The sequence below is a fragment of the Herpailurus yagouaroundi genome, unplaced genomic scaffold (assembly GCF_014898765.1).
Source record: "Herpailurus yagouaroundi ecotype Mexico unplaced genomic scaffold, PumYag 192, whole genome shotgun sequence".
NCBI classification, from domain to species: Eukaryota; Metazoa; Chordata; class Mammalia; order Carnivora; family Felidae; genus Herpailurus; species Herpailurus yagouaroundi.
The window spans coordinates 27,028,970-27,043,529 of record NW_024412423.1 but is presented as its reverse complement, the minus strand read 5'-3'; the positions used below and the strand labels follow the sequence as shown (position 1 = coordinate 27,043,529).

At 43.3% G+C, this 14,560-nt stretch overlaps 1 protein-coding gene across 4 annotated transcripts; it reads left to right on the top strand.

Annotated features, from left to right (window-relative positions):
• Positions 1 to 61: 61 nt before the first annotated feature.
• HARS1 (histidyl-tRNA synthetase 1) lies at positions 62 to 14,492 on the top strand. 4 transcript variants are annotated; one of them, XM_040444708.1, is made up of 13 exons: positions 62 to 154; positions 518 to 607; positions 5,445 to 5,564; positions 8,688 to 8,783; positions 9,441 to 9,566; positions 10,467 to 10,574; positions 10,724 to 10,822; positions 11,055 to 11,148; positions 11,333 to 11,460; positions 11,554 to 11,796; positions 13,318 to 13,434; positions 13,608 to 13,754; positions 14,085 to 14,492. In XM_040444708.1, the coding sequence occupies exons 3-13, from the start codon at positions 5,472 to 5,474 to the stop codon at positions 14,154 to 14,156; spliced, it is 1,323 nt and encodes a 440-aa protein (XP_040300642.1). In that variant the 5' UTR covers positions 62 to 154; positions 518 to 607; positions 5,445 to 5,471; the 3' UTR covers positions 14,157 to 14,492. The 4 variants fall into 4 exon arrangements, with proteins under 4 accessions (XP_040300642.1, XP_040300639.1, XP_040300641.1 ...); XM_040444705.1 differs by having other exon boundaries at positions 96 to 251; positions 13,608 to 13,695; XM_040444707.1 differs by having other exon boundaries at positions 97 to 251; positions 11,554 to 11,700.
• Positions 14,493 to 14,560: the final 68 nt, after the last annotated feature.

Genomic DNA, 14,560 nt, shown 5'->3' with positions numbered 1-14,560 from the left:
CCCAGTTTCCGTACTTCCGGTAGTAGCCGGAAGTGATTTTGTGCTCGGCGGAGGCTCTCTAGGCGTGTGGGCCAGTGACTCGATAGCCGGAAGTTATCCGAGTTGAGGCTGCGGAAAGCCCAGACGATCTAGACAGCAGTCAGCGCTAGTTGGCGTTAAGTATGGCAGAACGTGCAGCACTGGAAGAGCTAGTGCGACTTCAGGGAGAGCGCGTGCGGGGCCTCAAGCAGCAGAAGGCCAGCGCTGAGCAGGTGCGACCCAGGTGGCGGGGAGAAGCCAAATTAGGGCCAGGGAGGACATAGAGCTGGGTGGTCTGCATAGAGGAAAAAGATGTGGGAAAAGAGACCGGACTGGTGGAGAGGAGCAGAGCCTGGTTGGGGAGGTGGCCGGGGTAGGACGAGGGAAGGAAAGCTGGGCCTGGAGAGCTAGATTCTGATGAGGGAGGGATACTGAATGAATGGCTGAAGAGGGAAGGGAGTGTCAAAGTGATAGACCAGCCCCTGCTTTACCCCCACAGATTGAGGAGGAAGTGGCAAAACTACTAAAACTGAAGGCACAGCTGGGCCCTGATGAAGGGAAACAGAAGTTTGTGCTCAAGACCCCCAAGGTAAATATAATTTCTTTTCAGAGTCTCTGGGAGGGCCCTTAATTCCCCTCCCAATGGTGGATGTGCTTGTTTCCCTGAACAGTTGCTCTGGGTGGTGGGCTGAATTGGAGCCTGAGTCATTCTGGGATAGCAAAGGGATGGCAGAAACTAGGCCAGCTGGTTGCCTAGGGGAGTATGCCAGCTACTGCTACTCCTTTCATTCAGCAAATATTTGTTGAGTGCCTACTATGTGCCAAGCATTGTAGGAAGTAGTGAGAGTATACCATGGTGAACAATACAGCCTGTCCTCATGGAGCTTACATTCTACTGAAGGAAACAGACTTAGGACAAATAATCCCACTCTTGAATATGTAATTTTAAATTGTGATAAATGACATAAAGAAATAACAAGAATTCTCTGAGAAAAATAAGAGAGAACTAGAGTCTGAAAAAGTATCCCTGAAGAAGTGATATACTAACTGACATAACACATAAATGGGAGGTAGCTAGAGGAGTATGGAAATCCTGAAGGAGAAAAGAACCCTAGTAGTTTCCAGGAACTAGAAAAAGACCCGTATGAGTAGAACCAAATACAGCGGGAAAGTACAGTGGAATGGAATGAGGTTGCGGATTACTAGCCCAGCCTCAAGGATTTCAGTTCAGAGGCCACACTCTTTGTAAGTTCTGTAAGCACAACTATTTACCATGGTTTATTTACTCTGAGAGGCTGAGACTAGGTGTCTGGAACTGAATAGATATTTAATAAACATATGTGAAATTGGATTCCAAAGGAGAGGGGTCTTCCTTGTGTTGAGATGTCACCTTTTAAGGTTAATTCTTTAGGCTCCTAAATTCACTGAGCTATTCCTTTCCACACACAACTCATTTCAGCGGTTAAAGAGACAATGTAAAATCACAGAGCAGTGATAATCAATAGTTATTCAAACTATTTGGTGAAGATTAATGGGGAATTTGTGATCATTCAGGCTGGCCTCACTTAAATCTAACAATCAGTCTTAACATCGCTAAAAGTAGGACAGCCAGATATTATGTTGCTCCTGATGTGATGCAATAAGAAGTACACAGCACCACCTATAAAGTATTCTTGCCAAGAAAAATTGAACCTGAATCTAATCAGGTCTTCTGACCTAACTACCAGTTTACCAGAAATAAGGGAGATGGAGGAATATGTTAAGTGACACGTTGAATATATTGTTAATAAAATCTAGAATATGAAAAGTTCTTTAGGACAAGTGATTCAATTTCCTCAACAAAGAAATGACACTTCTTTAAAAAAGGAAAGGAAACTTTTGTAGATTAAGCAGACAAGAGACAACAAACACAATGCATGGGCTTCATTTAGAATCTCATTAGAACAAGCCAATCATAAAAAAATATTCTTGAGGCAATTGGAGAAAATTAAACATAGCTGGAGTATTAGATAATATTAAAGGGTTGCAGTTTGTTTCCTTGGTTTAATAAACGTAGTGTTTTGGCTTTTTTTTTTTTTAACCGTGTACATTACAGAATCATACTGAAATATTTATGGACAAACTGGTATGATGTCTGGATTTACTTTAAAATACTCCAGAAAAAAAAAAAATGTTGGGGCTTAGATAATATTAACAGATGCTGATGGTTATTGAAGCTGGGTAATAGATACATGGTGGTCTATTATACTATTCACTATAATATGTGTTTGAAAATGTCTATACTCTTTTAAAAGAAAGTGAGACTATATTGGAGAGTTAATATCCACTTTGTTGAAACATTGAAGTGTGATTTATATTAATAGAAAATTCAGTATTATGGGGACAGGACTCTTTCAAGAGGTTTTTGTGGTCAAAATTATTTAAATTTTTTTTTTCAACATTTTTATTTATTTTTGGGACAGAGAGAGACAGAGCATGAACGGGGGAGGGGCAGAGAGAGAGGGAGACCCAGAATCGGAAACAGGCTCCAGGCTCTGAGCCATCAGCCCAGAGCCCAACGCAGGGCTCGAACTCACGGACTGCGAGATCGTGACCTGGCTGAAGTCGGACGCTTAACCGACTGCGCCACCCAGGCGCCCCTCAAAATTATTTAAAAAAATTTTTTTTAATGTTTATTTTTGAGACAGAGAGAGACAGAACACGGGCAGGGGAGGTGCAGAGAGAGAGGGAGACACAGAATCTGAAGCAGGCTCCCGGCTCTGAGCTGTCAGCATGGAGCCCATCGTGGGGTTTGAACTCACGAACCACAAGATCATGACCTGAGCTGAACTTAACTGAGAAATTACTCATTTTATTGAATATCAACCCTTGAGTACACTCTTTTTTTGTATTCTGCATCATGAAATGGGAAGTATACATAGAGCACTTCTGCATTCTAAGGTAGGAAAAACACACCCTTGTATGAGTTTTAAGCTGGACTAGGTACTTTTTTCACATAACACCTTTTTTATTTGAGAGAAAAACCGAAACACAAACTTTTGTTTTTAAGATTTGGGTATTTGGCAGACATTTTCATGAAAATGAATGAAGTGAGCTTTGTCACCTCAAGGAAGATATCTGACCATATTTCTGCTGGTGATAAAATTCAAGCACTCAAGTGAAAGGGTTTTAGGAAACTTGTATCTTCCACCATGAACTAGACAGCTTCCCAATACAGTAAAGACTTTCCTCTCGAGATCTGTGTTGCTATTAACAAATGTGTTTTCTGATATTGTATAATGCAGTGTGTAAATATTTGGAAGATCTGTATAATTTATCAATGAACCAGTATTTTCCTCATGACCAATGTATGATGTTATAAAATCATGCATGGGTAAAAGCTCCATTTAAAGTACAACATGGGGGGCACCTGGGTGGCGCAGTCGGTTAAGCGTCCGACTTCAGCCAGGTCACGATCTCGCGGTCCGTGAGTTCGAGCCCCGCGTCGGGCTCTGGGCTGATGGCTCAGAGCCTGGAGCCTGTTTCCGATTCTGTGTCTCCCTCTCTCTCTGCCCCTCGCCCGTTCATGCTCTGTCTCTCTCTGTCCCAAAAATAAATAAACGTTGAAAAAAAAGAAAAAAATTTTAAAGTACAACATGGAGCTGGGGCACCTGGGTGGCTTAGTCGGTTAAGCATCCAACTTCGGCTCAGGTCAAGATCTCGCGGTTCGTGAATTTAAGCCCCGCATCGGGCTCTGTGCTGACAGCTCAGAGCCTGGAGCCTCTTTCGGATTTTGTTTCTCCCTCTCACTCTGCCCCTCCCCCACTCATGTTTTGTCTCTGTGTCTCTCAAAAATTAATAAATGTTAAAAAAAATTTTTTTAAGTACAACATGGAGCAATAAGTATTTTTTAAATTATGGTAAAATATATGTAACACAAAATTTGCCATTTTAACCATTTTTAAGTGTACAGTTCAGTGGCATTAGGTAGGTTCACATTGTTGTGCAACTATCACCACCATTCTTCCCCAGAATCTTTTCATCATCCCATACTGACATTCTGTACCCAGTAAGCAGTAACTCTCCACTCTACCATTCCTCTAGCCCCAGGTAACGACTGTTCTACTTTCTGTCACTATAAATTCTGGGTACTATATATAAATAATGGATTTTAATGTAATAGTATGAAAAGTAATCAATGAAGTTTCAGAATCCACATTGCAACCAGTCTTTAAGAAACCACCATTTGTTGGATTTTGGTATAGTTTAAGAAAAATATCTACAGTTAGCTGAAAAGTTTATTAAAATATTCTTTCTTTTACAGTCACACATCTTTGTAAGGCTAGGTTTTCTTTACGCAACCAGAACAACATATCACAACAAAATTAAATGCATAAAGTATATATGAGAATACAGCTGTCTTCTGTTAAGCCAGACATTAAAGACTTGCAAAAATGTGAATCAGCATCACACTTTTCACCAATTTTTGTTTTGTTTTGTTTTGGAAAGTAGTTACATTTTCCTAAAATTTCTTTTTTTTTCAATTTTTTGTTAACGTTTATTTATTTTTTGCGAGAGACGGAGCGTGAGCAGCAGAGGGGCAGAGAGAAAGAAGACAGACAATATGAAGTAGTCTCCAGCTTCAAGCTGTCAGCACAGAGCTGGACGCGAGGCTCAAACTCATGAACTGTGAGATCATGACCTGAGCCGAAATCAGACGCTTAACCGACTGAACCCCCCAGGCGCCCCTCACAGTTTTAATTTCTAATATAATAAATGTTGATAGGTATAATTCACTTTGGGGTCCTTAAGAAATGGTAAGAGTTTAAAGAGGTCCTAAGACCAAAGATTTGAGAATAGAGTATAGATGCCCAGAATAGAAGCTCTGACCTGAAAGAATGGCATTCTAGTCCTGACCACCATAGAACTGCTGTAATGATTTAACTTCTCAATATCCTGTAATTCAACCATAATTTTGCCCCACCTATATCAAGGGCTATTAGAAACAAATGAGAGAAGAAATAATACTTATTAGATTTTTTTTTTTAAGTTATGTTGGGGAAAAACATTACTTATAAAATTTGGAATTTAACTAGCTAAGCCAGTTTCATTTGGTTATATACATGTCATCAGGTAGGTATTTTCTATTAGGGAAATGTTCTGGTGTCACATAAAAAGGTTTTAGGAAAACTTCTCAGAAAATAGCGTTCTAGAAAGTAGAACCAAGCTAAAAAGGGGATGGAATTTAGAGGGGTGATAGCAAATGGGGATAATTAATAGGGAATTGTTTGTGCTTGCTTTAGAACTCAGTAGCCTGTAGGAAAATCTAAGTTTGGGACATTGTTTGCCTTCGTTATCATTGAGGTCATGCTTTTATATTTCTAAGCCTTAATGTTCTCTGTTTTTAAATCCCATCCCTGATTCTGTGGCTGATTTCAATTCCCAAGGGTACAAGAGACTACAGTCCCCGGCAGATGGCCATTCGGGAGAAGGTGTTCGATGTAATCATCAGCTGCTTCAAGCGTCATGGTGCAGAAGTAATTGATACACCTGTGTTTGAACTGAAGGTGAGGGATGGGTGAGGAGAAATTGTGTGGTGGAAGAGTGGATATACAAACAGCTAAGAAGATAAAGAGACAGTGAGGGCCCAAAGGGTGTCTCTACTGTTGTGGACAAAGACCAATATTTTCTCCAGCGAGAAAGGAGACAGGCTTGGTCTTGAAGGAGAGGCCCTGCTTTTATTTACCTTGGTAAATGGCTGGTGGCTTACAAAAGAGAGCCCTTCTCTTTAGTGGAATTTGTTATGATCCTATTTACAGTGAATTCCCTGGTACGTCTACTTGGGGTGTTTTGAAATACACACAGACCATACATATAAAGTATAAATATGCAACTAGTTTCCTGTTAATGTACCCTGAGAATGTTTCTAGTTCTTTACTATTAAAAAAAAAACATTGCAGGGTGCCTGAGTGGCTTTGTCGGTTAAGCAACTGACACGTGGTTTTGGGTCAGGTCATGATCTTGTGGTTTGTGAGTTCGAGCCCTGAGTCAGACTCCATGCTGGCAGTGCGGAGCCTATTTGGGATTCTTTCCCTCTCTCTCTGCCCCTCCTCCTCACTTGCATTCTCTCTCTCTTTCTCTCTCTCTCTCTCTCTCAAAAATAAACTTAAAAAAAAAAAAAAACAAAAAACAGATTGCTTCCTGGTTAAAACCCAGTGACTCCCATTATATTTATCACAAAATCCAAAGTCTGTTCCTGCTTACGAGGCCCTACATGATCTGGCCATTTGCCTACCTTTTCCATCTCTTCCCTTGCTGTTCTTCCCCTTGGCTACTATGCTACTCTGGTCTTCATTCTATTCCTGCAACATTCTAAATATGTTTCTATCTCAGGGCCCTTGTACTTTTTCTTCTCTCCTCCTGAACTCCCTTTCCCCTAACTCTTGGATTTTAATTTCAGATTAGAGATGAAAGATTTTAATTTCAGATATAAACTCAAATGCCATTTTTCAAATGGTCCTCTCCAACTATCTTATCTAAAGTAGCCCTTGTCTATCACAGGACCTGTTTTATTTCCATTAGAACAGCTATCACTAACTGAAAGTATCTGTTCGTTGGTTACTTTGCATTAGTGTACTGTCCATCTCTTCTCATTAGTGTGGAAGATCCATGAGGGCACAGATTACCTTTGACTAGTTCACTGATGTGTATTCAGTGCTTAGAACAATATCTGGTACTGGTGGGCATTCATCTGCAGGGCAAATTCGTAGAAATGGAATTACCGTATCAAAAAGTTGTACTCATTTATGTTTACCAATTGTATTCATTTCCTAGGGCTCCCACAATAAAGTGCCATAGACTGGGTTACTTAACAAATTTAATGTCAGGAGTCTAGAAGTCCAAGATAAGATATCAGCAGGGTTGGTTCTTTCTCAGGGTGAGGAGGGAAGGGCCTGTTTTAGACCTCCCTCCTTGACTTGTAGATGGTGTCTTTGTCCCATGTCATCACATCATCTTCTGTGTCCAGTTTTCCTATTTTTTATAAAGACATTAGTTATATTGGATTAGGGCCTACCCTAATGACATCATTTTAGCTTAACTACCTCTTCAAAGACCCTATCTCCAAGTAGAGACACATTCTGAGGTTACTGGGGGATAGGATTTCAATATATGAACTTTGAAGAGGACACAGTTCAGCCCATAACACCAATCACTATATGAGTGTTTCTGTTTCTATACACTGGGAATTTTCAGGCTTTTAAAACTTTGCCATTCTGGTAGGTGAAATATGTTATCACCTTACTGAAAGCATCACATGGCAAGAACTACTTCAGTTTTGTCTTTTGACATTGCTCAAACCTCAGGCATCATAGAAACATTTAAGTGTGTTGATCTAATAACCCGCTCTTAGAAGTTAAGCCTCAAAAAACTATATATTCAAAAGAAAACACTATATACTGAACTATATTTATTGAAATGTTAGGGAACTTTTTTTTTAATTGGAATGACCTAAACAATTAACAGTAGAACACTAGAAAGGAAGGAAATACAGAGCTGCTTCTCACTGAAGTATTATGCAGCTTTTAAAAATAATACTTCAGGGGTGCCTGTGTGGCTCAGTCGGTTGAGTGTCTGTCTTTGGCTCAGGTCATGATTTCACAGTTCATGGGTTTGAGCCCCACATCGGGATCACTGCTGTCATTGCTGAGCATGCTTGGGATCCTCTGTCCCTCACTCTCTCTGCCCCTCCGCCATTCATGCTCTTTCTCTTTCCCTCTCTCTCTCTCTCTCTCTCTCAAAAATAAATTAACATTAAAAAAAAAAAAACCTTCAGCTCTGTCACAAAATGGAAATGTGATAAGCAGAAAACGAAATTGATATTTCCTTTTGATTATAATTAACATCAAATACATAGGCATTGGGATAGAGAGCAGAAGCACAGACAAGTTGAAATTGGTCATGTTAGGATGGTGGGTTTTTGTTTTAATGTTTCTTTTTAAATTATTATATTTGTGGCACCTGGGTGGCTCAGTAGGTTGAGCGTCCAACTCTTGATTTCGGTTCAGTTCATGATCTTGAGATTCATGAGTTCAAGCCCCACGTCAGGCTCTGTGCTGAGCATGGAGCCTGCTAAAGATTCTCTCTCTCTCCCTTTCTCTATCTCGGCACCTGGGTGGCTCAGCTGGTTGAGCATCCAATTCTTTTTTATTTTTTTTTAATTTTTTTTTTTCAACATTTATTTATTTTTTTTGGGACAGAGAGAGACAGAGCATGAACGGAGGAGGGGCAGAGAGAGAGGGAGACACAGAATCGGAAACAGGCTCCAGACTCTGAGCCATCAGCCCAGAGCCTGACGCGGGGCTCGAACTCACGGACCGCGAGATCGTGACCTGGCTGAAGTCAGACGCTTAACCGACTGCGCCACCCAGGCGCCCCGAGCATCCAGTTCTTTATCTCAGCTCAGGTCATGATTTTGTGGTTTGTGAGTTCAAGCCCCTTGTTGGACTCTGCACTAACAACACAGAGCCTGCTTGGAATTCTCTGTCCCTCTCTTAGCCCCATTGCACTCATGCTCTCTCTCTCTCTCTCTCTCTGCTGCTTTCCCCTGCTACACTGTCTAAAAAAATTTAAATTAAAAATAAATTTGTTAGATTTATCATCATGACCACATTTCTTTATATTTTCTCCAGGAAACACTGACTGGAAAGTATGGAGAAGACTCTAAGCTTATCTATGACCTGAAGGACCAAGGTGGAGAGCTGTTGTCCCTTCGCTATGACCTCACTGTATCTTTCTAAACCTGGGCTCTTGGTACTTTGGATCAATTGGTTCTCATTGGGCTGAGGCTAATTTCTAACCTCAGGTATGGGGATAGCTAGACATAGATGGGATTAAATATGATGCTTGTGGCGATCAGGGAAGTTACTTGTTTAAACCAGGAATGGGACTTTGGCTAAACAGAACATAGCCTTAAAAGTCTTGTGAATCCTGAGTGAGACCTCCACGTTATGTCAGGAACCAGTTCCAACTCAGTGATTAATCCCTTGGCTCTAGAATATCTCCCCCCTGCCATGTCCAGTGGACAAAGTTCTCCTCAGTTGACCAACAGAATGTTTCCTTTATCTCCAAGCTATGTCAGAGAATCATCTGCTCAGAAATCCTACACAGAGACTTTCTACTCTCTGGCCAATCTGCCCAGCACCTTCCCATGTTCAGCATAGTCCAAGGGAGACGCTAACCAAAGAGAAAGGAACCTTAATCTTTTTTGAGACTTCTGCTGCCCCTTGTAGTAACAAAGTTGATTCTTTTTGACTTTCAGAAATGCACTTTATCTTACAGAGGGTGGTTTTACTCACACAGAGATTAGACCCCCGCTTCTGTTGGTGGTGATAATCAACTGCCACACTGTGAGAGGAGGGGGCTTTCTCCTTAACTGTTATCAGGTTCCTTTTGCTCGATATTTAGCAATGAATAAACTGACCAACATTAAACGCTACCACATAGCAAAAGTATATCGGCGAGATAACCCAGCCATGACCCGTGGCCGATACCGGGAATTCTACCAGTGTGTGAGTATGTGGGGCATGATGGGTAACTTGGTCCTCCCTCTACTAAGTCCTCAACTTAGTAGAATCTGCTGACTACTCATGGTGTACTGAACAAACTGGAAGTTCCAGCTAATGCTAACCTTTAGATTTCTTTAATATTTTCATTTAGAGAGTAGGAATTATTCTCCCCATTCTACATAGGAGTAAACTTGAGACTCAGCAGGATGAAGAGATCATAGGGATAAGAAAGCCAAAGTTGGGAGTAGAACTTTTGGTCCAGTACTCTTTATATTAAACCAAAGTGATCAAATCACAACAAAGGATGAGGAAACGATTTGACGTATCATCCAGATCATCCAGGGTGGTGGCAAAGCTTCAGAATAAATAGAGAAAATGACTAAGGATTAAGGCCATATATTTGCCTCCACGGTGTTAGGAGGAAATAAGTCAAAGTGAGTGAGTGAGATAATTGAGGAATGTAGACGAAAAGGAATCCAAACCAGTAAGAGACTCAAGAATGCTGGGAGTTTCCTCTGGGCTGCTGATCACACAGATAATGAAGAAAGTGGTCTGTGCATGAGTGCAAACAGGCCTTCATAAAGAGAGAGCAGAGCCCCCAGGAGTCCCCCCTCCAAACCATCACTTAAGAAGGTTAAATCCCTGGGACACCTGAGTGGCTCAGTCAGTTGAGCATCTGACTTCAGCTCAGGTCTGATCTCACAGTTCATGAGTTTGAATGCTGCATTGGGTTCTATGCTGATAGCTTAGAGCCTGGAGCCTGCTTCAGATTTTGTGTCTCCCTCTCTCTCAGCCCCTCCCCTGCTCATGCTCTCTCTCTCTCTCAAAAATAAACAAACATTAAAAAAAATTTTAAAAAGAAGGTTAAACCCCTGGGGACCTGTAGCTACTTTCTCCCTGCAGGACTTTGACATTGCTGGACAATTTGATCCCATGATCCCTGATGCAGAGTGCCTGAAGATCATGTGTGAGATCCTGAGTTCACTTCAGATAGGTGACTTCCTGGTCAAGGTAAGAATTGAATGGGTCTGGGAAGGCAGAATTGGGCTTTGCCTCTCACAGGAGAAGATTCTTGTGCAGAGAGACCAGTAGCCCAAGTGACCAACAGTCTCGTGTCATGTAAAGAGATTGTCTCCTCACTATGCCTTGGGTCCCTGCAGGTGAATGATCGGCGCATCCTAGATGGGATGTTTGCCATCTGTGGTGTTCCTGATAGTAAGTTCCGTACCATCTGCTCCTCAGTGGACAAGCTGGACAAGGTAATGACCCAAACACTTCACTCCTCTTTTCTCAGATCCCACCCCTGCTCTGAGAAATGTAAAACAAGATCAGGAGAGAGGGGGGTCTGCCTCTATGCTCCTCAGAAGATTAGCCCCAGAATCTAGGTTGAAAGGCAACTTCTGCTCCAGAAATGCCCCCTCAGAATGGCCCACACTTGCTCTGCAGTGGATAAGCTACTTAAGAGTCCCTTACTGGTTTCTGTCTGCCTAGGTATCCTGGGAGGAAGTAAAGAATGAGATGGTGGGAGAGAAGGGCCTCACACCCGAGGTAGCTGACCACATTGGGGACTACGTCCAGCAGCATGGTGAGGCACAAACCCTGCCTCTCCAAAAGCCATCTATCTGGCTTAAAATCTTCTGTTTGTGTGCGTGTGTGTGTGTCTGTGTCCGTGTGTATACGCACACATACGTGTGTAGGTCAGGCAAAAAGGTAAATCCTCTACCTTTTTCCTCTTGTCAGTCAGTTGGCTTACAAATATATCTCCCCAGGTGGGGTATCCCTGGTGGAACAGCTGCTCCAGGATCCTAAACTGTCCCAAAACAAACAGGCCTTGGAGGGCCTGGAAGACCTAAAACTGTTGTTTGAATATTTGACCCTGTTTGGCATTGCTGACAAGGTGAGTCAGGTTGGGGGTGGACACCTTAGCTGAGCTCTGGGGTTTCAGATAGTTGATTCTCATCTGGTATTGACCATGATCTTGTCCCCACAGATCTCCTTCGACCTGAGCCTTGCTCGAGGGCTAGACTACTATACTGGGGTGATCTATGAGGCGGTGCTGCTACAGACCCCAGTCCGGCCAGGGGAAGAGCCCCTGGGTGTGGGCAGTGTGGCTGCTGGAGGACGCTATGATGGGCTGGTAGGCATGTTTGACCCTAAAGGACGCAAGGTGCCATGTGTGGGGCTCAGCATTGGGGTGGAGCGGATCTTCTCCATTGTGGAGCAGAGGCTAGAGGTAAGTACTGGGGGAGGGTAGAAGCAGTCTGGGCAGTTGGTGGCACATGAGCTATCTTCTTTGATCTTGAAAGGGGCAAGTAGTACTGTTTTGGGCAAGGAGCATCTTTGCAAAGAGCTGGAGAAAAGGTGGTTGCTGTCCTTCACACATTCCCACCCCACTAGAGGCCAGTTTTATGGATCTCTGATCATTCTTTCTTCACAGAATTCTTTGCTCTGGGTCCCTACTTCCCTCAGGGCTGTCAGGAGTCATGTCTGGTATATCCAAAGATCCAGATCTTCTTCAGAATACAGAACAGTTAATATTTTACTCCTCTGCTAGGTACTGTGCTTGGTGCTTTTTGTGCATTATCTAGTAAAATTCTTACACAGCCCTCTGAGAGTAGCTATTTTTATTATTTACATTTTCTAGGCAAGGAAACTAAAGCATTATAGATCATAATTTGCCCAAGGTTGTGAAACTTTTAAGCAGCAGAGTCACAGTTTGAATCCAGGCAGTATAACTCCAAAGTCTTACTCCTAACCACTCTGATACTGTCTCCAAGTGGTAAGCATGTGTCTGAGACCTTGGGATTCCCCAGGTGGCTATCTTGACTCTCTGGCCGCTAGAATCAAGGGAAGACCCTCAGGGCCTCAAGCACTCCTTTGCTGCTGCTCTTAACTGGCTGGTTGCATTCCCCTGGGAAATGCTCTGGCAGTAACCTTCCCACTGCTCCCATCCTTTTCTCTGGAATGGAAACCACCCATGTTTCCCAGTTGAGATCACTGTTCCAGTAGTCATCTGATGTAAGAACTATGAAAATAGTTTTCTAGAAAAAGACAAGGCACAGGGTGCCTGGGTGGCTCGGTTGGTTAAGTATCCAACTTCAGCTCAGGTCATGATCTTGCAGTTCATGAGTTCGAGCCCCACATTGGGCTCTGTGCTGACAGCTCAGAGCCTGGACCCTACTTCAGATTCTGCGTCTCCCCTCCCCTCTCTGACCCTCCCCTGCTCACACTAGGTCTCTCTGTCTCAAAAATAAACATTAAAAAAAAAAAAAAGAAAGAAAAAGACAAGGCACAGTAGCAGCATTCTCCCTTTCCCCCCAACCACCCACACCCTGGGTTGGGCCCTATGGCTGAAGTACAAGAGGGACAGTCTCTTGACTGGGCACATAGTAAGTGAGAATTAGAACTAGGTGAGCTCACAGTGTTACTTCTGTGTGAATGTTCTTGTGAACACTTAAGGTACTAAAAGGAGACAAGTTTGAAGTTACTGTATGTAAACTACCTTTACTCTTGCCCTACATTATCTATTCTGGCAAGTCCTATGTACAAGCCAGTCAGTTCCTTTCTACATCTTCTAAACACTACCTTATGCCCAATTGCTAGAGAAGACTGGGCCCCTGTGTTAATGAAGCTCCCAGAGTTGGGCCTGGTCTCTCAGAATCCTAACAATAAATAAACAGCCTGTTCTGTTTGCTTCTTGAAAGTACTGTAAAGGGTAGCCCAGCTCTGTGACTTTTATCTGCCCCTTCCCCAGGCTTTGGAGGAAAAAGTACGGACCACAGAAACACAGGTGCTTGTGGCATCCGCACAGAAGAGGCTGCTGGAGGAAAGACTAAAACTCGTTTCGGAGCTCTGGGATGCTGGGATCAAGGTAGAGGAGGCAAGCCCCAGGGAGGCAACAAACTTGGGAGTGCTGGGCACAGACTAAGTAAAAGCTCATCCATAGTGACTTCTTGGGAGTAGAGCTAAGCACTTGGGCCCCAAGGAGGTTGTCCCTGAGGACAATAGAAGCCGGCTCTCATCATCTGCCCTGGTCCCCTGCAGGCAGAGCTGCTCTACAAGAAGAACCCAAAGTTGCTGAACCAGCTGCAGTACTGTGAGGAGGCAGGCATCCCACTGGTGGCCATCATTGGTGAGCAGGAGCTCAAGGATGGGGTCATCAAGCTTCGTTCGGTGGCCAGTAGGGAAGAGGTAGGTAGGTGGGCAGGAAGGCTGAGGGACAGGGAATGTATGCCATTTTGGCAGACCAATGCCCATTCAAGACCTGAGCAAAACCCTGGCATTCCCATTAGTACTTACTCAGAATGGACTTAACCTGTTAACTGTTGTCATAGTAGGGGAGGAATCCCATCTCCATCTATACCATGTCTCTGGCGCCCCCAAGGAGCACTGTCTGTCTGAGGTGTTTGCCTGCCTTCCTTATCCAGCTGACCCAAGCCTGATGGCCAGAGGAAGGAGTGGGCCCTCAGGAGTAGTGGAGTCAAAGATGCTCATACCACCTTTTTACCTCATCCTGGCCAGGTGGATGTCCGAAGAGAAGACCTTGTGGAAGAAATCAAAAGGAGAACAAGCCCGGCCCTTTGCATCTGCTGAGTTGAGCACACTATCAGGAGAAAGTGGGACTGGCACTATTTGAAGCTAAGACAGAACTCTGCCTATGTACATCAGCAGCTTTGCACATTTCTGTTCCAGCAAGAAGACCTGAACAATGGTCAGAACACAGACTTTTTATTATCATTATTTTATTGGTAATCACCGGCCAAAATGGTCAGGTATCACACCGTTTTTCATAGGAGGTCCTGGGGGTTTAGTCCAGTCTGCACTACAGGGACCCATCCTAAGGTCTCCCCTGCAGGATGCTAACCAAATGGAGGGAATGCTCTCCACAGCCAACAGTCAAAGGTCCAATAAAATGACTCAACCACTGGAGCCTGCCTGTGTCACTATTGCTTAGCCCTGCCTTTCCCTGTGGGAGCCTGGGCCTCCCATTTCAACCA